Below are 27,726 nucleotides of genomic sequence, written 5' to 3'. Positions count from 1 at the left end.
CTAGCTGCTGCTTGTGAAGTATGGAAGGAGATCAAATTCGAATTCGAAGCAATGGATACTTTGTAATCCAGTAATTATTTACTGTTAGTTCTCTTAATTGAATTGAAATTTAAATTGAAATTAAACTCGGCCCAATCTTTTACTAAAAGGATTGAGCCGAATACAATAAAAAGATCCTATTGTATAGATGTATAGATTTTTGAGAGATACATACTTATATAGATATACAAGATCTTAAATACAAAAATATAAGACGAAACAACTTAAACGCTTTTTTTTATTGTTGTGTTGGATCCACAATTAATCCTATGGATCCCTAGGATTGGTGCATTCTTATACTATTTTTTTTATATATTATTATCTCCGGATCCTGCGTTTTTGGATCATGATCGAGCCAAGTATCACAACTTCTTCTACCCATCCTGTATATTGTCCTTTTCATTCTGTGTTGAAATATAAACTTATTATATTAGTAGGCGAGATTTTACGAAAAAGGTTCTTTATATTCCTTTATATTCATAGCATAGGAGAAACTACTATTTTTTTTTTTTTTTTTTCAATATCCCCTCGTTATTAGTTACTAACCCTAGTGATTGGATTTATATGCTTATTCTGATCGGAATATTCAAATGATTTTCATCGAATGACTATTCATCTATTGTATTTTCATGTAAATGAGGGGCAAGAAAGTTCTATGGAAAAATGGCGGTTCGATTCGATGTTGTTTAACGGGGAGTTAGAATACAGGTGTAGGCTAAGTAAATCAATGGACAGTCTTGGTCCTTTTGAAAATACCAGTGTAAGTGAAGATCCAATTTTAAATGATATGGATAAAGACATTTTCAATTTTAGCGACAAGTCTAATTACAGTAATGTTGATCATTTAGTCGGCGACAGATACATTCGGAATTTCATATCTGATGACACTTTTTTCGTTAGGGATAGTAATAGGGACAGTTATTCCATATATTTTGATATTGAAAATAAAAATTTTGAGATTGACAACAACCGTTCTTTTCTAAGTGAACTAAAAAGTTCTTTTTATAGTTATCAGACTTCTAGTTATATAAATAATGCACCCCAAAGTGACGATACTCGCCACGATCGTTACATGTATGATACTAATTCTCATCATAGTTGGAATAATCACATTAATAGTTGTATTGACAGTTATCTTGGTTCTCAAATTTGTATTGATAGTTATATTTTAAGCAACAGTAACAATTACAGTGACAGCTACATTTATAGTTACATTTGTGGCGAAAGCGTAAATAGTAGTAAAAGCGAGAGTTCCAGTATAAAAACTAGCACAGATGATAGTGATTTTAGTATAAGTTCTAATAATTTAAATGTAACTCAAAAATACAGGCATTTGTGGATTCAATGCGAAAATTGTTATGGATTAAATTATAAGAAATTTTTAAAATCAAAAATGAATATTTGTGAACAATGTGGATGTCATTTGAAAATGAGTAGTTTTGATAGAATCGAACTTTCGATTGATCCCGGTACTTGGGATCCTATGAACGAAGACATGGTCTCTCTGGATCCCATTGAATTTCATTCGGAGGAGGAACCTTATAAAGATCGTATTGATTCTTATCAAAAAAATACAGGATTAACTGAGGCTGTTCAAACAGGCACAGGTCAACTAAATGGTATTCCCGTAGCAATTGGTGTTATGGATTTTCAGTTTATGGGTGGTAGTATGGGATCTGTAGTGGGCGAAAAAATCACACGTTTGGCCGAGTATGCTACCAATCAATTTTTACCTCTTATTCTAGTGTGTGCTTCCGGAGGAGCACGCATGCAAGAAGGAAGCTTGAGCTTGATGCAAATGGCTAAAATATCTTCCGCTTTATATGATTATCAATTAAATAAAAAGTTATTTTATGTAGCAATCCTTACATCCCCTACCACAGGCGGGGTGACGGCTAGTTTTGGTATGTTGGGAGATATCATTATTGCCGAACCCAATGCTTATATTGCATTTGCAGGTAAAAGAGTAATTGAACAAACATTGAATAAGACAGTACCTGAGGATTCACAAGTGGCTGAATATTTATTCCATAAGGGCTTATTCGATCCAATCGTACCACGTAATCCTTTAAAGGGCGTTCTGAGTGAGTTATTTCGGCTACATGCTTTCTTTCCTTTGAATGAAAATTAGATTAGAGCCTTAGAGTCTTAATTGAATATTTAATAAGAGTATTAATTTAATAAAACTTAATAAATTTTTTTATGTGTGGTGATCAAGTAGTTATTTAATTTATAGGAATCAAAGTCAAAATCCGAAGAATGGATTTTGACTTTGGTAACATAAGATTGAATTGTAGAAAGAACCATCCGGATCGTTTTTTTATTGATATTCCTGGTTACTAATACTAACTAGGAAATCTCTATTAAACAAAAGAGTGAATTCTTTCAAAATAAAAGAGTGAATTCTTTCGCTTTCTTCCGTGGAATTAGTTAACAAGGTCTTGCATCTTTCTATATCTCCCGAAAATAATCCCCCACTAAGAATCCTTTTTGTTGGATCGTATTATAACGAATTCTTTGGGAGTTTTTAGTAAATACTTTAAAATTTTATTAAATTATGAAATTTATAAGACAAGAAAAGATAATAACTACTAATACGAATATAAAAAGGGTGGATTATCGTATATATATATTTCATGTAGAAACATGTAGAAAGATGAATAGGTCCATTTATTTATATATTTATTGTATTATTTATATATTTATTGTATTTTATTAATTAATATATATTAATTAATATATATTTCTTAAATTAATATATATTTCTTAAATTAATATATATTTCTTAAATTAATATATATTTCTTAAAACATATACTTATAGACTCCCTATCCCTATTAAGTATATATATACTCACTTAGGTATACTTAGTATAATATAACAATTATATATGAATTATAAGATATCTTTATAACAATATAAGGTTCAAATATAAAACAATAAATATAACAATAAATAACAGGTACAAATATTAAATCGAGGTACCCATTCTATGATAACTCTCAACAGTCTCCCCTCCATTTTTGTGCCTTTAGTGGGCTTAGTATTTCCGGCAATTGCAATGGCTTCTTTATCTCTTTATGTTCAAAAAAACAAGATTTTTTAGATACAACAAGGACAAATCTTATATATATATATATTTTTTTTTCAAGACTTACTTGGATCATAACACGGATATCTATTTAGTAAAATATGGTATAATATGCGGCTTCCTTCGGGCATAAGCTCTTATGTATGTGTAAACATGATAAATGAATTATAACTATTTTCAAATAGATCGGGATCGGGGAGAATTTCTGAAATGTAAAGTAAATATATCTATATGTATTAGGAAATCATATGAAAGGGATGTTATTATTTTAGTTTGGATCTAAGAAATTCGATGAATTATCCCTAAAGGTTCACATCATAATAGTGCTGGTTGATGAGAGTTACTTCGGAAACAAAAAAAAGTAAAAAAAAAAATTATTTTTGTTATTCTCCCAATTCCAATAAAATGAAACTAGGTCTAGTTAGAGTATGAGTTGGCGATCAGAACGTATATGGGTAGAACTTATAGCGGGGTCTCGAAAAACAAGTAATTTCTGTTGGGCCTTTATTCTTTTTTTAGGTTCATTAGGGTTTTTATTGGTTGGAACGTCCAGTTATTTTGGTAGGAATTTTATATCTTTATTTCCTTCTCAGCAAATCATTTTTTTTCCACAAGGTATCGTGATGTCTTTCTATGGGATCGCAGGTCTTTTTATTAGCTCCTATTTGTGGTGCACAATTTCGTGGAATGTAGGTAGTGGTTATGATCGATTCGATATAAAAGAGGGCATAGTGTGTATTTTTCGTTGGGGATTTCCTGGAAAAAATCGTCGCATATTCCTCCGATTCCTTATGAAAGACATTCAGTCCATCAGAATAGAAATTAAAGAGGGTATTTATGCTCGTCGTGTCCTTTATATGGAAATAAAAGGACAAGGAGCCATTCCCTTGACTCGTACTGATGAGAATTTTACTCCACGAGAGATTGAGCAAAAAGCTGCTGAATTGGCCTATTTCTTGCGTGTACCAATTGAAGTATTTTGAAAAAAGGAACTGAAGAATGAATACTTTGCAAGAGATAAAAAACTCAAGAATCATCTTTTTTTCTATAGCATAACTTAACTGAAGTTTCTTCAGAACGCTTACTCGAGCCAAAGCAAACGTATATGAAACAATTCTAAAACTAAATTGTTTATGTCCACAATTTTTTTTATGCGTATGTAAATCCACTTAACTCAATTCAGTAACAAATCTAAATGATAGATTCATCATATATCAAAACAAAACATTTCATCATAAAGTAAAGAATTTTTTTTCTAAATATTTGATATTTTGATAGAACGGGAGTTCTTTCGTCTCGAAATCCGACTACTATAAATTTGAAGAGGGCTCTTTCTTATTCTATATTCTTTCTAAATTCAAGGACTAACCGCTGTACTGAATCACAAAAAAATCCGGAAATACATCGATGACTTGTAATAGAACTTATGCTTGATAGAAATATTAGTATCATATAGAGTCGACGAATGAGGTGCGTTCATTAAAAATTTTAAAATTCACAGACGAAAAAATGGCAAAAAAGAAAGTATTAATTTCCCTTCTATATCTTGCATCTATAGTATTTTTGCCTTGGTGGATCTCTCTCTCATTTAATAAAAGTCTAGAATCTTGGTTTACTAATTGGTGGAATACTAGGCAATCCGAAATTTTTTTGAATGATATTCAAGAAAAGAGTATTCTAAAAGAATTCATAGACTTAGAGGAACTCTTACGTTTGGACGAAATGATAAAGGAATACCCGGAAACACATTTACAAAAGCCTCGCATCGAAATCTACAAAGAAACGATCCAATTGATCAAGATGCACAACGAGGATCGCATCCATACAATTTTACACTTCTCGACAAATATAATCTGTTTCGGTATTCTAAGTGGTTATTCTATTCTAGGTAATGAAGAACTTGTTATTCTTAACTCTTGGTTTCAAGAATTCCTATACAACTTAAGCGACACAATAAAAGCTTTTTCTATTCTTTTATTAACGGATTTATGTATAGGATTCCATTCGCCCCACGGTTGGGAATTAATGATTGGCTCTGTCTACAAAGATTTTGGATTTGCTCATAATGATCAAATTATATCCGGTCTTGTTTCTACTTTTCCAGTCATTTTAGATACAATTTTTAAATATTGGATCTTTCGTTATTTAAATCGTGTATCTCCTTCACTTGTAGTGATTTATCATTCAATGAATGACTGAAAAGTGATCGAACGATCCAATTATAATATTTGTTACTTTGTACATAAGCAAAACATTCAAAATTGTACTTACTACCCATCCAAGGGATTCCTCCAATATTCCAGTAAAATTATTTATATTTAATATTTAAGTAAATAGCAAAATTATAGATAGGGAACTATACTAGCGACCTACCTAATTTTATTGTAGAAATTTTCGGGATCAATGATTGGACCATGCAAACTAAAAATACCTTTTCTTGGATAAAGAAAGAGATTACTCGATCCATTTCCGTATCGCTCATGATATATATACTAACCCAGGCACCCCTTTCAAATGCATATCCCATTTTTGCACAGCAGGGTTATGAAAATCCACGAGAAGCGACTGGCCGTATTGTATGTGCCAATTGCCATTTAGCTAATAAACCCGTGGATATCGAGGTTCCACAAGCGGTACTTCCTGATACTGTATTTGAAGCAGTTGTTCGAATTCCTTATGATCTGCAACTGAAACAAGTTCTTGCTAATGGTAAAAAAGGAGCTTTGAATGTCGGGGCTGTTCTGATTTTACCCGAGGGGTTTGAATTAGCCCCTCCCGATCGTATTTCGCCCGAGATTAAAGAAAAGATAGGAAATCTGTCTTTTCAGAGCTATCGTCCCACTAAAAAAAATATTCTTGTGATAGGTCCGGTTCCTGGTCAGAAATATAGTGAAATCACCTTTCCTATTCTTTCCCCGGACCCCGCTACTAAGAAAGATGTGCACTTCTTAAAATATCCCATATATGTAGGCGGGAACAGGGGAAGGGGTCAGATTTATCCCGACGGGAGCAAGAGTAACAATAATGTTTATAATGCTACAGCAGCAGGTATAGTAAGCAAAATAATACGAAAAGAAAAAGGGGGGTACGAAATAACCATAGCGGATGCATCGGATGGACGTCAAGTGGTTGATATTATCCCTCCAGGACCGGAACTTCTTGTTTCAGAGGGCGAATCCATCAAACTTGATCAACCATTAACGAGTAATCCTAATGTGGGTGGATTTGGTCAGGGAGATGCGGAAATAGTACTTCAAGATCCATTACGTGTCCAAGGTCTTTTGCTCTTCTTGGCATCTGTTATTTTGGCACAAATCTTTTTGGTTCTTAAAAAGAAACAGTTTGAGAAGGTTCAATTGTCCGAAATGAATTTCTAGATCTGCGGATTTATCAACATCAAGCTCTAAAAATAAACAAATTTTTGTTGGGAATTATGTATGATCAAAAAAATTTTGCTTATTTCTATTCTTTATTCTACCGGATTTCGGGAATTACTTAATACCGCATTCCTGGTCATAGTATATTGTGAAGGCGACTGTTTTACTTAACTCTTCTTTATTTATTTGTTTTTTCAATCCAAATTGAAACGGTATGATATAGAATGAATCAATAGTTTTATATTTGACTAAAATCAAAACAAAAGATAAATAAAATCAAAACAAAAGATAAATAAGCGGAGAATAGAAACCAAAGTATAAATGAGAGGAACAAAGGATTTTAGGGGAGATTGTTCGTCTCCTAGTCCTTGACACAAGAAACGGAATTTTACCCAACCCTTTCTTGTGTCGAATTAATAAAGATTCTCGATCCCGTTCGTAAAAAATGGATATTTGTAGTTTTCATTTTTTTTTTTTTTTTTTTATATAGGTTTATTTTATCATAACCCTTTTTTAGATTTCTTACGTAACATAGTGGTAGTGGACAAATAAATATAGGTCAATTTATTGAGCAATATAGAACTTCTTCAATTTCAACGAACTTATAAAAAAAAAATTTCACTTTTATGAGATTAAATATTTATTAGATTAAATGGAGTAAGGTTCTATTCTATTAGTATAGTAAAGTAGTATAGTAAAGGGTTTGCATGATATCTGATTGATAGAAATATATTCTATTTATATATAATTGTGAGTCATCCAAAAAGGGTAAATCGAGTGATTCCTTCTTTGTTTTAAGTATTGACAGATACTATTGAGTAACAGATGTTCTGAATCAATTAACGAAGTTCATTTTTTAAAAACATCATCAGAAAAGGTGGAGGTTTTTGAAACATCTCTAAAAAAAAAAAATATTATGATTATTAAGAACTCAACGGGACTTACCCCCTCTTTCCTTGTCTGATTCGAGGGGGATCCCGTTGAGTTCTTATGCTTTCATGTCTACAACTCAGTTCATCCGATTATTACAGGGATGAACCTAATCCGGAATATGAACCATAAAAGAAAATACCGATTAAACCGATCACAAGAATACCGGCTACAGTACCTATTATCCAAAGAGGAATCCTTCCAGTAGTATCGGCCATTTGTCCTACTTTCCTCCACATTTTATCAAGTGGTCATGCTAGAGACATAAACAGCCATAGATAATTATGAGATGATATCTTTCCGAATGGGATAAGAGAATTCCTACTATCTATTCTTTTTTTATTTTAATTAAAGAAATAATTGGAAAATAAAACAGCAAGTACAAAAATGAGTAATAACCCCCAGTAGAGACTGGTACGATTCAATTCAACACTTTGTTCGTTCGGGTTTGATTGTGTCGTAGCTCTATGATTCGGATTAGGTTTATCGTTGGATGAACTGCATTGCTGATATTGACCCTAAAAAAGAAACGGTAGGTACAGCTAGTCCGTGAACAGCTAACCATCGCACTGTAAAAATTGGATAGGTTCTATCTATAGTCATTTTGGCCTCCTAAAAAGATCTACTAAATTCATCGAGTTGTTCCAAAGGATCAAAACGGCCAGTTATTAATGGAATTCCTTGTCGGCTTTCTGTAAAATACTCGTTTGGGCGAGGGCTTCCAAATACATCGTAAGCTAAACCCGTGCTGACGAATAACCAACCCGCAATAAATAAGGAAGGTATAGTAATGCTATGAATGACCCAGTATCGAATACTGGTAATAATATCCGCAAAAGAACGTTCTCCTGTGCTTCCAGACATGTTGAGCTCCGCATATTCTTGTACAGTCAGGGGGGGGGCCGATTCCGTAAAAGATTAAATCAGTAAATGGAAATTTACTGAAACCAATCTTTGTGAGATCGTCAATATTGTACCAAGGGTGTTTTTAGAGTATACCGAATCAGTATAGCTATCCTTCTTCTGACACAGCAATGCAATTTCACAATCAATATCGAAATGAAGTGTTAGATAATTTCTTTCTTCTTTTCTTGTTGCTTGTCGATGTAGAATTTTGTACCATTTAATATAAAATTCCTCAAATTCCTGTAGTATAAGGATTTTCTTCAGTAGAAACTGAAGATCAAGTAAAATGTGAATTCGACAGGTTGGTTTCCAATAATTTATGAAGGAGATTCTCATATTCTTACGATTCAATTAGACGTTACATCTAAAAACATACGTTTTGTGGTTGTATAAGATGTTTTTTGTTGGAATCTTTTTTTTTTTTTAGGAATTGGTTGGCCACCCAGTAACAAGTAATAATAGTAGATATTATTCAATGAAAGAACGAGGAACAACGAATAAATAAAAAACAATAAATATTCGTGATGCACGCATTATTCTATTAGCCCCCCAAGGGGGTCCTTCGTGACCTAATTACAAAGATGGGTCTTTGTAATATGGAAAGATAAAATGTAAAACCCAGTTTCGATTGATCTTATCGTGCGATACTTTTTTCTTTTCAATCGCGAGATTATGTGAATGAACTACTACTGAGTTCGCTTTAAAGTAAAAAAAAAGTGCATTAGAAGTGTCGTTCGAAAAAAAAAAAAATGGATTCGATATTTCGATACAATAAAAAACAATCAAACTTATTTTCCAATTTTATTCCAGAGTGATTCAAAGAGAGTTTCATTTTGTGAATGAAGTTATAAAAAACGTTCTTATTATTACTTTATTTATAATTTCTAATATTCTATATATACATATAGTTAGTTATATACATATATTAGTTCAGTCAACTCAAGAGTTGACCGATGAATCTATTGATTCAAAAGCGTGGGATGGGTAAATGTCACAGATGATTAATTGATTTCTTACTTATGTTACTCTATTTTTATTAGTATCGTCTATAATAATTGATGAATCAAATATTTTCAATTGAATTTATCCTTTCAATTGGTTGGTATTTTTGTTTATCCTCGTATCTTTCAAAAATTGAAACTTAGGGAAGTGCTTTAGAAACATATGTATAAAAAGAACATATTTCATTTAGCCTTTTCATGCCTACTATAACTAGTTATTTCGGTTTTCTACTAGCATCTTTGACTATAACCTCAGCTCTATTTATCGGTCTGAGCAAGATACGACTTATTTGAAATTAATTTAATGAACAATTTATAAAAAAATCTTTCTATGGTAGTTCATATATTCTCCAGTCCCTTACCAATTCTTGGTCATTGAGATGTATAGTCAATACAGATTAATATTTAAGGATAAATATTACCTCTCCCTTCCCCCTTTCAAACAAATTGAAATGATTGAAGTTTTTCTATTTGGAATCGTCTTAGGTCTAATTCCTATTACTTTGGCTGGATTATTCGTAACTGCCTATTTACAATACAGACGTGGTGATCAGTTGGATCTTTGATTAATTAACATCTCGTTTTTTATTGACCTCCTACTTCCTTTAATCCGCGGGAGGTCAAATTTAGGTTGCTGCTCAATTATTTTAGTGTAATTTTGACCTCCCGCGATTAACAAGAACACAGAATCACGCCCTGTAGGATTTGAACCTACGACATCGGGTTTTGGAGACCCACGTTCTACCGAACTGAACTAAGAGCGCTTTATTATCACAATAAATATTTTGTAACCCCAATTTATCTTGCATATATATATACTATAAAAAATAAAAATTAAATATTTATTTAATTATGTATGTACAATTTTATTAATTGATCTCAATTGATCCCTCGTTACTGCTCAGAAGATAAGTAATAGGTAGGGATGACAGGATTTGAACCCGTGACATTTTGTACCCAAAACAAACGCGCTACCAAACTGCGCTACATCCCTTTCAATTGGTCTACAGTGTCATTGTAGAGAATCCCTGCCTTGTTTTCCACATCTTTATTTCCTACATTGATATACACAAACTATCTTATCATTTCTTCCTTCTTCCTTTTGGTCTCATATATCATATAACAAACATATAATATGGTAAAAGACTTATATAAAGTATGAAATTAATATGAAATCTACCACAAAAAATTAATATTTTTTAGGAATTTAAGGCGGAAATGGACGTATTTTTTTCTTTTAATAAATATCTATTTTGTACATTTCAATTTGAATTAGGAACTCCGCGTACAAGTGGTAAGTCATTAACTACATATACACATCCGGTCATATATGTATTACCATTAGGTATTACAAATTACAATAAAATTACAATAACGAATACAGAAAGAGGAGTTTTTAAAATGCGAGATCTAAAAACATATCTCTCCGTGGCACCGGTAGTAAGTACTCTATGGTTCGGGTCTTTAGCAGGTTTATTGATAGAGATCAATCGTTTTTTTCCGGATGCGTTGATATTCCCCTTTTTTTCATTCTAGCTATTGATATGGGAAGGGGGAAGAAGATTAGAGATACAATCAAATATCTGTAACTAATCCCTACCCCTCCCTTCTTTTTTTCTTTGTTTTTTCTTTTTTTCTTTTTTTACTTATTCTTTCTAAAAAAAAAAAAAAAACAAAGAAAAAGCGGTTTCACCCTCAGTGAAACTATGACCTCGGGCTCAGGCTCAAATTAAATTAATAATAGAACGGAAATGCGGTGGTTGGGGCAACAATATCATACAAGATACTTAACTGAAAATGAAATACTGTACGGCAATTAAAAATTATAAATATAGTTAGAAATCATTATATTACTTATTATTTATTACTATATTGATTGCAACAAAATATTTCTTTCATAATTTGATTTCGAGTTACCTGCTTCTATTTTTGTGTCCTTTCTTCTTCCTTGCTTCGGGTCGGAAAATTAAAGAAAAGAATTGAGTGAATCAAAAACCAAAGGAGGTTCATGGCTAAGGGTAAAGATGTCCGAGTAACGGTTATTTTGGAATGTACCAGTTGTGTTCGAAATCGTGTTAATAAGGAATCAATGGGCATTTCCAGATATATTACTCAAAAGAATCGACACAATACGCCTAGTCGATTGGAATTGAGAAAATTCTGTCCCTGTTGTTACAAACATACGATTCATGGGGAGATAAAGAAATAGATCGAACCGATCGCTCGTGTGTCAGTCTTCCAAGGAAGATGAAAAATTACATATTATATATAACAATATATATAATTTATTTTAATTTATTTTTTAATTTATTTAAATATAAACAAATAAATAGAAACAAACCAAATCCTATTTCGATCGGATCAAAGATGATGTAGAATTAAGAAATAGGATTGGGATTTTCAGGATAAGGAATAAACAAACCATGGATAAATCCAAGCGAATCTTTCTTAAATCTAAGCGATCTTTTCGTAGGCGTTTGCCTCCGATCCAATCGGGGGATCGAATTGATTATAGAAACATGAGTTTAATTAGTCGATTTATTAGCGAACAAGGAAAAATATTATCTAGACGGGTGAATAGATTGACCTTAAAACAACAACGATTAATTACTATTGCTATAAAACAAGCTCGTATTTTATCTCCGTTACCTTTTCTTAATAATGAGAAACAATTTGAAAGAAGCGAGTCAACCGCTAGAGCTGCTGGTCTTAGAACCAGAAAAAAAATAGGTTGACTCTTCAATTGAATTGAATCAAAATAAAATTCCAATCCAAACTCAAATGCGGATTGACGTTTTTTTTTTTTGTTCGAAAAATCGTAAAATCGAAATGTCCTGTCGTAAGAAAAAAAATGGGAGAAGAGGAATAAATATTTTATATTTAACGTCTTTCTTCATTTTGATGACTTTATCATATTTTATCATACTAATTTCTACTCTACCTTCCCAGAGTTCATTCTCCAGGGAACTCCATTTAAACTATTCCAACGGATTCCTTCCAATCTCTTTATTTTATGATCTCATTGGAAATCATATAAAGACAACTCTTATTTAATATAGCTATTTGTGCAAGTATTTTACGATTAAGAAGTAACTGTCTCTTGTACAGATTGTGTATAAATTTACTATAACTAAAGTATACTTTATTCTCGCGAATTACTGCATTTATCCGAGTGATCCACAACCGACGAAAATCTCTCTTTTGTCTACCTCTATCCCGATGAGCCGAAACCAAAGCTCTTATTTTCTGTTGAGTAATAGTACGAGTAAGTCTTGAATGAGCCCCTCGAAAGGTTGATGCAAATAAACGAATTTTTGTTCTACGTCTTCGAGCTATATACCCTCGTTTAATTCTGGTCATTGAATAAATGAAACTTTGATGAATAACTAATCGATTTCCTTTCTTTCAGTTATTCCCTTCCCGTATCCTAGTCTATTAATAACAAAACGGATTCTTCCAATGTATAAAATTTAAATTCCAATGGCTTTTGCTACTATAACCTTCCCGACCACGATTTTTTTTTTTTTTTTTCTAGGTGAAATGCCTAGAAAAAATTGTATTGATATTAGGTATCAAAACCACATAAAAGTTATAAATATAAATGGATATAGTGGGTTCCATCGTTTCTATGGTTACTTCTTAAACGGTGAGGTCCTCTCTATACACCGGAGCCCTTCTTTCATTTAATCAATGTTATTGTTAACTTGTACAGTTCACACTCTTTGGCTCTACCCATAATTATCCAGTACGAGGTCTTTCACAATGAGATCTACTTATACAGTAACGGTATTTAATTATGAAGATTAGCTGAGTAGCTGACCCTGTTAGTCCGTTCTTGCAAGAGTAAGGCATAATTTTTCTGCTTTTTAAAATAGTATTTCCCCTGCTTAATGGATATCATTTGCTATCAATGGAGAATTCTTTCTCATCTTAAATTTAAAACGGAGTTGATTGGATTTGCACCAACGGAAACCATACATTTGATACCACAATAGAAGGATAGATCTTTTTGATTTTTAGATATTGAATGGAGTTCTTCCATTCTAGTCTATTCACTGGTACTGATCGTTGATACTGGATCAATTGTTTTCTTTCTTTTGTCCTAGCCCATGATCTGAACGAGTCGCACATACACCCTAGTACATGTTCCTCGTCGCTGAGGACATCCCCCAAGAGCGGGGGATTTCGTGACATTTCTGATTGGCTGTCTTGTGTTTCTAATAAGCTGTTTAATAGTTGGCATATTGAATCATATACATAATGGGCTGGTTTAGATCGATCTTAACCGGATGATTATGAATTATTTTATTTCTATATTAATAGATTAATGAATAGAATCTTAAATCAGATTAATGAATAGAATATTAAATCCGGTAAGAAGATAAAATCTCAAATCACCAATTCGTCTGAAATTTTTGTTATTTTTTCTTTTTTATTCAGTCGCTACAAGATCAACAATTCCATGAGCTTGGGCTTCTGTTGCTGACATAAAAACATCTCTTTCCATATCTTCGGATACAACCCATAAGGGTTTGCCTGTCCTTTGTACATAAACCCTTGTGACGGTTTCGCGCAGCTTCAAAAGTTCTTCCGCTTCCAAGATAAATTCTCCCGTCTGTGCCTCATAAAAAGAACTAGCAGGTTGATGGATCATTACCCTGATGATATAACATAATAAATGTTTATTCTATCTCGCATGATGATAAGGTGAAGAGATAAAGAATAATAAAATATATAATTGAACAACCGTACAGGCATCTTTTACGCATTGCATACGGCTCTATAATGGAATTCGTTTTTACCTTACTTAAATATCAAATAAATTAAATTTAAATTAAATATAGGGTCTATCAGACTCGGGTTGGTAAATGATCCAATAACCACCCTTCTTTTTGTTTTTGGAGTAGTTCAAAAATACTATGATGGCTCCGTTGCTTTATATATTTATTTCGTCTGTTATTTAGCAATCCCAAAGTTTCTTTTTTTTTTTTTTTCAAATAAAAAAACAAGATTTTTTTTATTTTCATATTCTTTCATAACCTAAATATTGTTAAGAGCCTCCCGGCGTGAAAACAAAAAAGTTTGTGACGCTGAAATAGGCCTCCCGATAGATTAGATAAAATCGGAAATACCTTTTATCTCATACTACTCTTTCGATACATAATTTAAGGGTTAAAAAAATTTATCATATCGAATTCGAAGTGCCATGCTATTATTACTTAATATTAATATTTCATATAGCGCGAAGGCATAGTCTTCTTTTTTCTCTCAAATCAAATAAAAAACTCATTGGCGCCAAGCGTGAGGGAATGCTAGACGTTTGGTAATTTCTCCTCCGACCAGAATAAAAGATCCCATTGAAGCGGCTAATCCCATGCATATTGTCTGTATATCTGGTCGCACAAATTGCATAGTATCATAAATAGCTACTCCGGGTATTACCCATCCGCCAGGAGAATTTATAAACAAATATAGATCTTTGGTATCATCCTCTATACTGAGATATACCATAAGACCAATAAGTTGATTCGAGATCTCGCTATCAACCCCTTGGCCTAAAAAAAGTAATCGTTCTCGATAAAGTCGGTTGATTGGGATAAAGTTGTATCCCTTAGAAACCGTACATGCACCTTTTGATGCATACGGTTCAACAAAAATAACGAAAAAAAAAAAAAGAATCAATGTGTAGATGTAGATTCTAGCGCTTTCTTTTATTTATTTATTTTTTTTTTTCATACCAGGCTTTTAACTTATAAAAAGGGGCTTTTCTTTCATTTTTCAAAAAAGATGGGTTTTGGCCTGTTTTGTTTATCTATAAAAAAAAATTACTAAATTTATCTAACTAACTTTTCATTGATGTATTGTTTCATCGAGATACAATCTCAATCGCGATGTAATTTTCTTGTTCCTGAATGGGCTTCTTCAATTTTTTTAGGTTTATGCTCTACTCCGAGTAAAGATCCGCCCGATTTGGATTTGCACATATATGACAAATGCCCCAATACCACGTCCTTTTGCTACGACTTCCTTTTTACAATTTATTTCATGTCTTACAACAGATATTCAATGCATTCATCATATTACTCGATTGATTAACAGTTTGAGATCACTTCTATTATAAATATATAAAGAAATAGAATATGATAGAACTAGTAATCATAAATAGATTTTTTACCGGTTTTTTTCTAAACGGAGCCTGGATACTTCATTTTATTGGCCTAACCAAGATAACCATAAATTATTCTAATTGATAATATTAATCTGTATACCCTCCCGAAAAAATGGATCTAATTGAACTTCACGCTCCAAATTTTTGATAATTCAATCAATCTTTCTTGGGCGAAGGGGAGGATATCTCGATCGGGGAAGAGAATGGGGAAATACCATATGACCCAATATATCTGACAAGTCGCACTATATGTCAATCCACAATGCATCTTCCTCTCCAGGACTTCGAAAAGGTACTCTTGGAACACCAATAGGCATTAAATAAAAGAAAAATTAAGTACTATATCTCACTTTGATGTGAAAGCGTAACAATGGATTTAGTGTCCTACTAATATTGGCCTTTATCATATTTTATCCATAGATTGACTAAGTTTATAAAAAAAGATAAAGAAGACAAAATGAATAAAGGAAAATTATTACAAATAAGTCCTTTGAATGATGAACAAATATATATATGCATTCACTCATATAAAATGGTATCAACTCCCCTACCATTGCGTATTGGTCCTTATCGGGTGTAGAATAGATCTGCTTCTTTTTGTTCCTACGAACAAAATAGTTTCATTATTACTAAAAGTAATTGAAAAGAATCAAACAAATCAAACAAATATTAATTCTTTCCCCAAGATAATCCACTAAAAAGAGGGTCCACAGCATAGTTTTTTCCAATGCAATAAAGTTACATTGTGTCTATTTTTCATTGATAAAGGGGTATTTCCATGGGTTTGCCTTGGTATCGTGTTCATACCGTCGTATTGAATGATCCCGGTCGTTTGATTTCTGTCCATATAATGCATACAGCTCTGGTTGCTGGTTGGGCCGGTTCGATGGCTCTATACGAATTAGCAGTTTTTGATCCTTCTGATCCTGTTCTTGATCCAATGTGGAGACAGGGTATGTTCGTTATACCCTTCATGACTCGTTTAGGAATAACCAATTCATGGGGCGGTTGGAGTATCACAGGGGGTACTGTAACGAATCCGGGTATTTGGAGTTACGAAGGTGTGGCCGGGGCACATATTGTGTTTTCGGGCTTGTGCTTTTTGGCAGCTATCTGGCATTGGGTGTATTGGGATCTAGAAATATTTACTGATGAACGTACAGGAAAACCCTCTTTGGATTTGCCTAAGATCTTTGGAATTCATTTATTTCTATCAGGGGTGGCTTGCTTTGGTTTTGGTGCATTTCATGTAACAGGATTGTATGGTCCTGGAATATGGGTGTCCGATCCTTATGGACTAACTGGAAGGGTACAATCCGTAAATCCAGCGTGGGGTGTGGAGGGTTTTGATCCTTTTGTTCCGGGAGGAATAGCCTCTCATCATATTGCAGCAGGGACCTTGGGCATATTGGCGGGTCTATTCCATCTTAGTGTACGTCCACCTCAACGCCTATACAAAGGATTACGTATGGGAAATATTGAAACCGTCCTTTCCAGTAGTATTGCTGCTGTCTTTTTTGCCGCTTTTGTAGTTGCTGGAACTATGTGGTATGGTTCAGCAACTACCCCGATTGAATTATTTGGTCCCACTCGTTATCAATGGGATCAAGGATACTTCCAACAAGAAATATATCGAAGAATTGGTGCTGGGTTGGCTGAAAATCAAAGTTTATCTGAAGCTTGGTCTAAAATTCCCGAAAAACTAGCTTTTTATGATTACATCGGCAATAATCCGGCAAAGGGGGGGTTATTCAGAGCGGGCTCAATGGACAACGGGGATGGAATAGCTGTTGGGTGGTTAGGACATCCTATCTTTAGAGATAAAGAGGGGCGCGAACTTTTTGTACGTCGTATGCCTACTTTTTTTGAAACATTTCCGGTTGTTTTGGTAGACGGAGACGGAATTGTTAGAGCCGATGTTCCTTTTAGAAGGGCGGAATCTAAATATAGTGTCGAACAAGTAGGTGTAACTGTCGAGTTCTATGGCGGCGAACTCAACGGAGTCAGTTATAGCGATCCCGCTACTGTGAAAAAATATGCTAGACGTGCTCAATTGGGTGAGATTTTTGAATTAGATCGTGCTACTTTGAAATCCGATGGTGTTTTTCGTAGCAGTCCACGGGGTTGGTTTACTTTTGGACATGCTTCGTTTGCTTTGCTCTTCTTCTTCGGACACATTTGGCATGGTGCTAGAACCTTGTTTCGAGATGTTTTTGCTGGTATTGATCCAGATTTAGATGCTCAAGTGGAATTTGGAGCATTCCAAAAACTTGGAGATCCAACTACAAGAAGACAAGTAGTCTGATACAATATGCTTTGTTACTTGTTACTTTTCATTTTTATTTTCTTTTTGTGATTTTTAGATGGGGTACCAGATAAATCTTGATTTGAATCACTGCCTTTTCTTTGACTCTTGTTCTTTATTTATCCGGGAGACGATCCCAAATAAACAGGTATGGAAGCTATAATTGTAAACCACGATCGAATCTATGGAAGCATTGGTTTATACATTCCTTTTAGTCTCAACTCTAGGAATAATTTTTTTCGCTATCTTTTTTCGAGACCCGCCTAAAGTTCCAACTAAAAAGGTGAAATGATTTGTCATTATCTCAATTGAAGTACGGATCCTCCCAATATTGGGAGGATCCGTACTTCAACTAGTCCCCGTGTTCCTCGAATGGATCTCTTAGTTGTTGAGAGGGTTGCCCAAAAGCAGTATATAAGGCTTACCCAGTAAAACTTACAAGTAAACCAGATAAAAAGATGGCAACTAGGGTTGCTGTTTCCATGATTATATAGTTTTAAGACATTATAAAGTTTTAAGACCTCAATGGATCTATGATAAGATCATTTATTTACAACGGAATGGTATACAAAGTCAACAGATCTTACTGAATATAAAATATTATGGCTACACAAACCGTTGAAGGTAGTTCTAGATCTGGCCGCCCAAAACGAACTAATGCGGGGAGTTTATTGAAACCATTGAATTCAGAATATGGTAAAGTAGCTCCTGGGTGGGGAACTACTCCTTTGATGGGTCTCGCAATGGCTCTATTCGCGATATTCCTATCTATTATTTTGGAGATTTATAATTCTTCCATTTTACTGGATGGAATTTCAATGAATTAGATTCCCAAGAACCATTAACTGGCTTTTTCAATACAAAGTGAAGCGTTTAGGTTTCTGATTTTTATCCCATTCTATTTTGGTAGTTTGACCGTGGAATTTCTTTGTTTCTGTATTTCCGGAATATGAGTGTGTGACTTGGTATAAATGATCCTATGGATAGTACAGAGAATGGGTCTGTCATCTTGATAGAGATGGTTTTACTTCGTCGGATATTCATTCTAGTATCTGGAGCACGGAATATATGAAATAGATTACTATTAGAACTATGATTCATACTTAATAGTCAGACCTCGTGTCCGGACTTCAAAAAATTTTTTCAAAGAGTTAGAAGTTATAAATAGAAATATTTTTATTCTTTCAAACTTTCGTTTATGCTTATTTTGATCAAAGGACAAAACAAAGGTTTCTTTGGTTTGGATTTTTAGTCATTATATCTATTCATTGAATAAGTGATGATCCAATGGTTCTTACTCAGGGAATTTTGGGACTTAGACTTAGTTTGAAAGGGTTTTATTGAATCATCGTGGTTTTAGTATGAATCTGAGGTTTTAATCAATTCTATAGGGTCTTAACAAGAGAATTCCTATCAATAATAAAGAAAACAGCAGTAAAGCCGCATTACACATAAATAACACCAAAGAAAATAGGTAAATAGAAGATTCAAGAGGCCTATAACGATCAATATATAGACGAATGAGCCGACTTGATTTTTTGGCATTATAACCACAAAGAAGAGCTTTCGGATTTTTATTCTTTAGTATCTTCAAAAAAAAAATTGAATCATAAATCATAGAATTAATAAACTTCAAACTTTATATTACACACATCCGTTAGAACTAGTATTTGGGTGTTTCTGTTTGAGCCGTACGAGATGAAATTTTCATATACGGTTCTCCGGGGGGGTCCCCTTGATTTACCTATCTCAATAAAATCTATGATTGGTTCGAAGAACGTCTTGAGATTCAGGCAATTGCCGATGATATAACTAGTAAATATGTTCCTCCTCACGTCAACATATTTTATTGTCTAGGGGGAATTACGCTTACTTGTTTTTTAGTACAAGTAGCTACCGGGTTTGCTATGACTTTTTATTATCGTCCGACCGTTACGGAGGCCTTTGCTTCTGTTCAATATATAATGACTGAAGCTAATTTTGGTTGGTTAATCCGATCAGTTCATCGATGGTCGGCAAGTATGATGGTCCTAATGATGATCCTGCACGTATTTCGCGTGTATCTCACCGGCGGCTTTAAAAAACCTCGTGAATTGACTTGGGTTACAGGTGTGGTTTTGGGTGTATTGACCGCATCTTTTGGTGTAACTGGTTATTCCTTACCTCGGGACCAAATTGGTTATTGGGCAGTAAAAATTGTAACAGGCGTACCAGACGCTATTCCTGTAATAGGCTCGCCTCTGGTAGAGTTATTACGCGGAAGTGCTAGTGTAGGACAATCCACTTTGACTCGTTTTTATAGTTTACACACTTTTGTATTACCTCTTCTTACCGCCGTATTTATGTTAATGCACTTCCCAATGATACGTAAGCAAGGTATTTCTGGTCCTTTATAAAGAATATATACCATCTTGTAATCAATCATCTATCACTTGAGGTAGGAACACTAGTATTTCATTGCTACAAATATGGATTATTGAAAAAAAAATAAGACATGTATTGGGATATTTCTCTTCAACTCTACAAAAATGTATTATTTTTTTGACACTCATAGTTGAAGTGAATTTTCCGAAGATAAAATGGATTATGGGAGTGTGTGACTTGAACTATTGATCGGGCCTTGCAGATATATGTCCTTATCTATCTGCCACATTTGAATTCACAACAAAAAAATGTGTCTTTGTTCCAACCACCGCGTAAGCCCCATACAGAAGATAGGCCGGTTCGTTTGAAGAGAATCTTTTCTATGATCAGACCCGATCATGTCGTGTATGATATGAACAGGCTCCGTAAGATCCAGTAGAATAAGTGATTGGCATAATCCGGATTATGTTTTATATATTTCACTTACTAAATAGTATAGAAATGTATTCATTTCCTCTGCATTGACTCGATTTATGATACTATCGGAGTGAAACAAGGGATCTAAAGAAGAACAGAGGCTAGACTATATTAGTAACAAGTAAATCCTTTGCTTTGTATGTAAACAGTCTCGATATTTAGGGGATAAAGGCCAATTGCAAGATCTGAGACGACCCATAAAGCATTTGATCATGATCAATTTTGTAAGCCTACTTGGGTATTGAGCATTTATCTGTAAGAACTGAATTCCTTGCAATGGTTAGTTGTTGCAACTGCGAAAAAGGGAATCCGTTTCTTACATAGAATCATTCATATATGTGTGGATATGGATAACATATCAATTTTTTTATATGGATCCATTTGATTCGTTTGATTCGTGCTCGAGCTGGATGATGAAAAATTATCATGTCCGGTTCTTTCGGGGGATGGATCTAGAATAATTCACCTATCCTAATAACAAAAAAACCTGACTTGAACGATCCTGTGTTAAGAGCTAAATTGGCTAAAGGGATGGGTCATAATTATTACGGAGAGCCCGCATGGCCAAATGATCTTTTATATATTTTTCCAGTAGTAATTTTAGGTACTATTGCATGTAACGTAGGCTTAGCGGTTCTAGAACCATCAATGATTGGTGAACCCGCGGATCCATTTGCAACTCCTTTGGAAATATTGCCTGAATGGTATTTCTTTCCCGTATTTCAAATACTTCGTACAGTGCCAAATAAGTTATTGGGCGTTCTTTTAATGGTTTCAGTACCTGCGGGATTATTAACAGTACCTTTTTTGGAGAATGTTAATAAATTCCAAAATCCATTTCGTCGTCCCGTAGCGACAACCGTCTTTTTGATTGGTACTGTAGTAGCCCTTTGGTTGGGTATTGGAGCAACACTACCTATTGATAAGTCCTTAACTTTAGGTCTTTTTTAAATCGATTCAACTGTGAAATAAAAAAAAGTATATTATGACGTGTGTATCTAGGGAATAGTCGCTTCAAAGTGAATTTTCCCTAGATACATCTATTCAATTTAATTTTGGACCTATTCGGAATATATGGATTGTGCTAAAGATTCAAGATTCAAAACGCATTTTTATCTGTTTAGACAAAACTTTAGAAAAAAAAAAAAAGAAAAAAAGTAAATAACTCATAAAAATTTATTCGAAATGCTTTTTTATTTCTAGAATGTTCAATATATGTTTGACATCTTCTATGCGAAAATGTTTCATTTTCATAAGATCTTCTTGACTGTTATTCAAAAGGTCCAATAATGTATGTATATTGGACCTTTTGAGGCAATTATAGACCCTGGGGAGCAATTCTGATTGGTCAATAAAAATATATTTCAATGCGATTTCTTTTTTATTTTTCCTTTGTTTAGCCAATCTATCATGATAAGTAAAGAGGGGTAAAGTCACTTTGTGTTGATTATTTTCTAAATGTAAGTTTTCTTCTTCTGCATGTAAAAAAGGAATAAATAAATTAATCAAATTCCGGGAGGCTTCATGAAGTGCTTCTTTAGGAGTTAAACTTCCATTTGTCCATATTTCGAGAAAAAGTATCTCTTGTTTTTCATTCCCATTCACATAAGAATGAATACTATGATTCGCATTTCGAACAGGCATGAATACAGCATCTATAGGATAACTTCCGTCTTGAAAGTTATTTGGCGTTTTTATACGATATCCGCGATTCCTCTCGATTTGTAATTCAATACACAAATTAATTGGTTCTGTTAGGTTAGCTATATACTGTGTATTATCAACAATTTCCACAGAAGGTGGTAAGATAATGTCTTGAGCAGTTACATATCCAGGACCCTTGACACAAATAGACGCGTTACGAGTTCCATACAGATTACTTTTCAAGACAATTTCTTTCAAATTCATTAAAATTTCATGTACGGATTCTTGAATACCTACTATGGTAGAATATTCATGTGGTATTTTCTCAGATTTTGCGCGTGTGATACATGTACCTTCTATTTCTCCGAGCAAAGCTCTTCGCATTGCAATGCCTATTGTATCGGCTTGACCTTTCATAAGTGGGGCCAGAATAAAGCGTCCATAATAAAGACGCTTACTGTCTGCTCTTGATTCAACACACTTCCACTGTAGTGTCCGAGTAGATACTGTTACTTTCTCTCGAACCATAGTATATTATTTGATCAAATCATTGAATTATTTATTTCTCTTGAAATCTCTTCAATGTTTATTTTTACACACGTCTTTTTTTAGGAGGCCTACAGCCATTATGTGGCATAGGAGTTACATCCCGTATGAAACTTAATAGTATACCACTTCTACGAATAGCTCTTAATGCCGCATCTCTTCCGAGACCCGGGCCTTTTATCATAACTTCTGCTCGTTGCATACCTTGATCCACTACTGTCCGAATAGCATTTCCTGCTGCGGTTTGAGCGGCAAATGGTGTACCCCTTCTTGTACCCTTGAATCCACAAGCCCCGGCAGAGGACCAAGAAATTACTCGACCCCGTACATCTGTAACAGTCACAATGGTATTGTTGAAACTTGCTTGAACATGAATAACTCCCTTGGGGATTCTACGTGTATTCTTACGTGAACCAATACGTCTATTTCTACGCGAACCAATTTTTGGTATAGGTTTTGCCATATTTTATCATCTCATAAATATAAGTCAGAGATATATGGATATATCCATTTCATGTCAAAACAGATCCTTATTCTTTTTTTTTTTTTTTTATTTATTTATTTGTACATCTGTACATCGGGTCCTTTAGATTTCGAGAGTCTTTTTGTTTTAGAAAGATTATCCTTGTCTTTGTTTATGTCTCGGGTTAGAACAAATTACTATAATTCGTCCCCGCCTACGGATCAATCGACATTTTTCACAAATTTTACGAACGGAGGCCCTTATTTTCATATTTGTCATTCCTTTTTTTAATTCCGAATCTACTTATTGGAAGAAAATAAGTTTCTTGAAATTTTTAATTTCGAATTGTATCCTCACGAAAGAATGTTGAAATTGAAAAAACCGCCTAATCATTCAAGTCTTTGCTTTGGAGTCTCTAAATTATACGCCCTTTGGTTGAATCATAAGGACTTACCTCAATTTTTAGTCTATTTCCTGGTAGTATACGTATAAAACTACATGAAATCCTTTACGAAACAAAAACCTGAATAATTTTTTTGTTATCTAAACGAATCCGGAAGATACATACCATCGGTAAGTTGTTCAGTAATTAAACCCTCATGAATCCATTTTTGTTGTTTCATTCCAGGTAAAACCGCTTTGAAGTATCAACTAATGTAAGAGGGATAATATTCTAAACTTGTCCTTTCTCTTTTTTCACAAATAGGACCGTGTCGGCTATTAGAAAGATTACCATATATAACACAAAACTTCTCCGCCGATTCCTTCTAGTCGAGCCTTTCGGTCTGTCATTATACCTCGAGAAGTAGAAAGAATTACAACCCCCATTCCGCCTAAAATTCTAGGAATTCGTTGATAGTTAGAATATATTCGTAGACCGGGTCGACTGATCCGTTTTAAATTTAAAACAGTTCTATATGGTCCTTTCCTATTTCTTCTATGTCGTAGGGTTAAAACCAAAAAATATTTATTGCTTTCTTGATGTTTTCTCACGTTTTCAATAAAACCTTCTTGGAAAAGGATTTTAACAATATTTTCAGTGATGTTAGTAGATGGTATTCGAACTGTTCTTTTTTTATTCATGTCAGCATTTCGTATAGAGGTTATTATGTCAGCAATAGTGTCTTTACTCATGATAAACTAAGATTTTTGTTTCCCCCGAATTTTGATATAATCAACATGCTCTTTTTCTTTTTTTCTGAATTTTTTAATATTTATGAATTCTTTTTTTTTTTTTTTTATTTATGAATTATTAAAGATATATACGTGATAGATAAACAATTTACTAATTAATTAAATAAATTTAATCAATTTCATTCAAATACTATATTAAGGTCTTCCCCTATAATACTTCAGGTGCTAATGAAACTATTTTAGTGAAATTTAACTGTCTTAATTCCCGGGCGATCGCGCCGAAAATTCGGGTTCCTTTTGGATTTCCTTCTTGATCAATAACAACCGCAGCGTTGTCATCATATCGTATTATCATACCGTTGTCGCGTTTGAGTTCTTTACAAGTACGTACAATGACAGCTCGGACCACTTCTGATCTTTCTAGAGGTGTATTTGGTACTGCTTCCTTGATTACAGCAACAATAATGTCACCAATATGAGCATATCGTCGATTACTAGCTCCTATGATTCGAATACACATCAATTTTCGGGCCCCGCTGTTATCCGCTACATTCAAATGGGTTTGAGGTTGAATCATATCATTTTTTTATCGGTTTTTTCTTTTTCAATGCAAAGGTATAAATAAAAAAAAGAAATATTATTTGTTCAAAACAAAAAAAAGAAACCTGCAATTGTTTTTTTTTTATCCCAAAAACCCCTTTCGTTTGTTTCTACATTCCTATCCAGAAAGAATGAATTGAGTTCGTATAGGCATTTTAGATGCCGCTATTGAAATAGCCCTTCTAGCTATATTTTCTGCTACTCCGCTCATTTCATAAAGTATTCTACCGGGTTTAACGACAGCTACCCAATATTCGGGAGATCCTTTCCCCGAACCCATACGTGTTTCTGTAGGTCTTACTGTAACAGGTTTGTCTGGAAATATGCGTACCCATATTTTTCCACCGCGGCGTGCATTTCGTGTCATTGCTCGCCGCCCTGCTTCTATTTGTCTAGATGTGATCCAAGCGGGTTCAAGCGCTTGAAGAGCATATCTACCGAAGCAAATACGATTACCTCGATAAGATATTCCTTTCATTCTTCCTCTGTGTTGTTTACGGAATCTGGTTCTTTTGGGGTTATAGTTGATGGTTGTTTAGCAATTCCATCCATCTCTACTACAGAACCGGACATGAGAGTTTCTTCTCATCCAGCTCCTCGCGAATTAAACAATTAAAAAAAATTAAACAAAAAAAATACACGGTTAATAATCTATGGAATCGTGGGATTCTTTGAAATTTGATCTAATCGATTATAAATTAGAAATTTTTTGTGTTTTAATATATAATTTAACACGTATTTATATAATTTATAATTTAACACGTATTCTATTTATAGATAATGTCGTTTTGGTAGAACGCTATAATGAATCTTTATTTTGTTTTTCCTTTTATTTCGAATCGACTAAAATTTAGAAAAAAAAAAAAAAATTCGCGGGCGAATATTTACTCTTTCAACATTCAGTTGTAAGATTAGTCTATGACATGACCTCTCAGAATAAATGAATAGGTTTCCGGTTCGTTCCGCCATCCTACTCAATGAATCATTAGGATTCGTTTTCAATAGAATCTTATGCATTCACAGGTTCTGTCGTTCCCACCACTTCTCGATTAATGATTAGGTCTTAATTTTACAACGGAGCCTCCAATTAAATTTCTTCTTGAGTCAACCTTCTCAGTCTTTATTGGCTCGGGGCTCTTGATTTTTTGTTCTATGCACGGATTTGTCTAATTATGGATCAATCAGTATTGATGCTTTATTACATTCCCTTTATATGAGATGACTCATAGACCTTACATATTGGAATTATATATCATTAATATTATTTTTCTATCTTTCTCTCACCCTTCCATTTATCTGTATACTTGATATTGCTTTACAACCCATAATCAGATTTTTTTTGTTTGTTTATGTAAAAAAGATTTCAGTTGCTACAATGATATGACTTATATATCATATCTTGACTGGTTCTTTCTATCCAGATAACACGAAGTGATGAGTTGGTTATTAGTTCTATAGTTATCAGTTTGTACTATGGGCTGTCCATTTTTTTGAATCCCAACCCTAAAAAAACCAACGAGTCACACACTAAGCATAGCAATTATATCAAATGATTAATCGAATTTTTATTCAACCTTATAGAATTGTTCTTTTTTTTTATTATTTACCAGAAAAAGAATGAAAGAGTTTGCCATTTTTTGTTTTATCACCAGATAGAACTAAATATAAGTCAAGTAAGTTCTTATTATTCCTCGTCTACAAATATCCAAATTTTGATGCCTAATACCCCATAGATAGTTCGAACTGCATAGGAACAATAATCAATTTTAGCTCGAATGGTTTGTAGAGGAACTCTACCTTCTCGGATCCATTCAACACGTGCAATTTCTTTTCCGTCGATACGCCCTGCAATTTGTACTTGAATCCCTTTTGTACCTGCCTGTTCAGTTAATTCAATAGCTTTTTTCATTGCTTTGCGAAATGAAACTCTATTCTTTAATTGTCCGGCTATAAATTCTGCAAGAATATTGGGGTGCCCGTAAGGATTTGCAATTCTTGTAATAGCAATGTTGAGTTTTCGGTTTACACAATTGAGTTCTTTTTGTACATGCGTCTGTAATTCTTCTATTCTTCGAGTCCTGTCTTCTATTAATAACTTGGGGAATCCCATATAGATTATGACCTGAATCAAATCGATTCTTTTTTGAATCTCTATACGTGCAATTCCCTCTACATTAGAGGATATTTTCATATTATTTTGCACATAATTTTTGATACAATCTCGTATTTTTTGATCTTCTTGTAGATCCTTTGAATAATTTTTTGGTTGTGCAAACCAAAGAGAATGATGATCTTGGGTTGCACCAAGTCTGAAACCAAGTGGATTTATTTTTTGTCCCATAATCCCCCACTACTATATATATCGTGAAACGTGACATCTGTTTGTATTTTTTTTTTATTCATTCGATTTTTTTTAAGCATAACATAATATAGCGTATTTGTATTTTTTATAATATAAAATATTCTTCCTTTAAGTATTCCTCAGCTCTAATTTATAGAATTTCCTTTTATCTATTTCTTCCTCTTCATCTAAAGATATATCTTTCAATACAATAGTTATATGACAAGTGGATCTTTTTATAGGATAACCTCGTCCTCGAGCCCGGGGCTTTAATTTTTTCACAGTTGTGCCCTCGTTGACTTCGGCTTTACTAATGATTAAACTTGTTTCGTTCAAACC

The 27,726-nt window shown here is 33.6% G+C and overlaps 3 protein-coding genes, 2 non-coding genes and 2 pseudogenes across 7 annotated transcripts in view; 2 read left to right on the top strand and 5 right to left on the bottom strand.

Moving 5' to 3' along the window:
* Positions 1-766: 766 nt before the first annotated feature.
* LOC148688404 (acetyl-coenzyme A carboxylase carboxyl transferase subunit beta, chloroplastic pseudogene) lies at positions 767-15,563 on the top strand (annotated as a pseudogene). Its single transcript, XR_015959599.1, has 2 exons — positions 767-799; positions 1,533-15,563. The product of XR_015959599.1 is annotated as an acetyl-coenzyme A carboxylase carboxyl transferase subunit beta, chloroplastic pseudogene (transcript).
* Positions 7,769-8,679, bottom strand: LOC148688407 (uncharacterized; annotated as a pseudogene). The gene has a single exon (XR_015959598.1). The product of XR_015959598.1 is annotated as an uncharacterized LOC148688407 (transcript).
* TRNAW-CCA (transfer RNA tryptophan (anticodon CCA)) lies at positions 10,035-10,108 on the bottom strand. Its single transcript has one exon. It is a non-coding gene; the product is annotated as a tRNA-Trp (tRNA).
* On the bottom strand, positions 10,265-10,338 carry TRNAP-UGG (transfer RNA proline (anticodon UGG)). The gene has a single exon. It is a non-coding gene; the product is annotated as a tRNA-Pro (tRNA).
* On the bottom strand, positions 13,757-15,830 carry LOC148688403 (ATP-dependent Clp protease proteolytic subunit). Its single transcript, XM_088689997.1, has 3 exons — positions 15,760-15,830; positions 14,641-14,934; positions 13,757-14,002 (listed from the first exon to the last, which is right to left on the bottom strand). Exons 1-3 carry the CDS (start codon positions 15,828-15,830, stop codon positions 13,777-13,779), a joined length of 591 nt encoding a protein of 196 aa, XP_088546123.1. The 3' UTR covers positions 13,757-13,776.
* Positions 15,831-18,380: 2,550 nt separating this feature from the next.
* LOC148688401 (large ribosomal subunit protein uL2cz/uL2cy) overlaps positions 18,381-27,726 on the bottom strand; it is an 11,489-nt gene continuing 2,143 nt past the window's right edge. The window contains exon 2 of the mRNA XM_088689996.1: positions 18,381-27,726. This exon is cut by the window's right edge and continues 1,102 nt beyond it. The gene's annotated coding sequence lies outside the window, so the exon portion shown is untranslated.
* LOC148688402 (cytochrome b6-f complex subunit 4) lies at positions 20,279-24,631 on the top strand. The gene is made up of 2 exons (XM_088689995.1): positions 20,279-20,412; positions 21,136-24,631. The coding sequence occupies exons 1-2, from the start codon at positions 20,405-20,407 to the stop codon at positions 21,608-21,610; spliced, it is 483 nt and encodes a 160-aa protein (XP_088546121.1). The 5' UTR covers positions 20,279-20,404; the 3' UTR covers positions 21,611-24,631.

This window comes from Pyrus communis, unplaced genomic scaffold, assembly GCF_041283825.1.
Source record: "Pyrus communis isolate YQ-2024b unplaced genomic scaffold, ASM4128382v1 ptg000045l, whole genome shotgun sequence".
NCBI classification, from domain to species: Eukaryota; Viridiplantae; Streptophyta; class Magnoliopsida; order Rosales; family Rosaceae; genus Pyrus; species Pyrus communis.
Note: the sequence above shows the minus strand (reverse complement) of the source record. Positions and strands in the feature narration are given on the sequence as shown.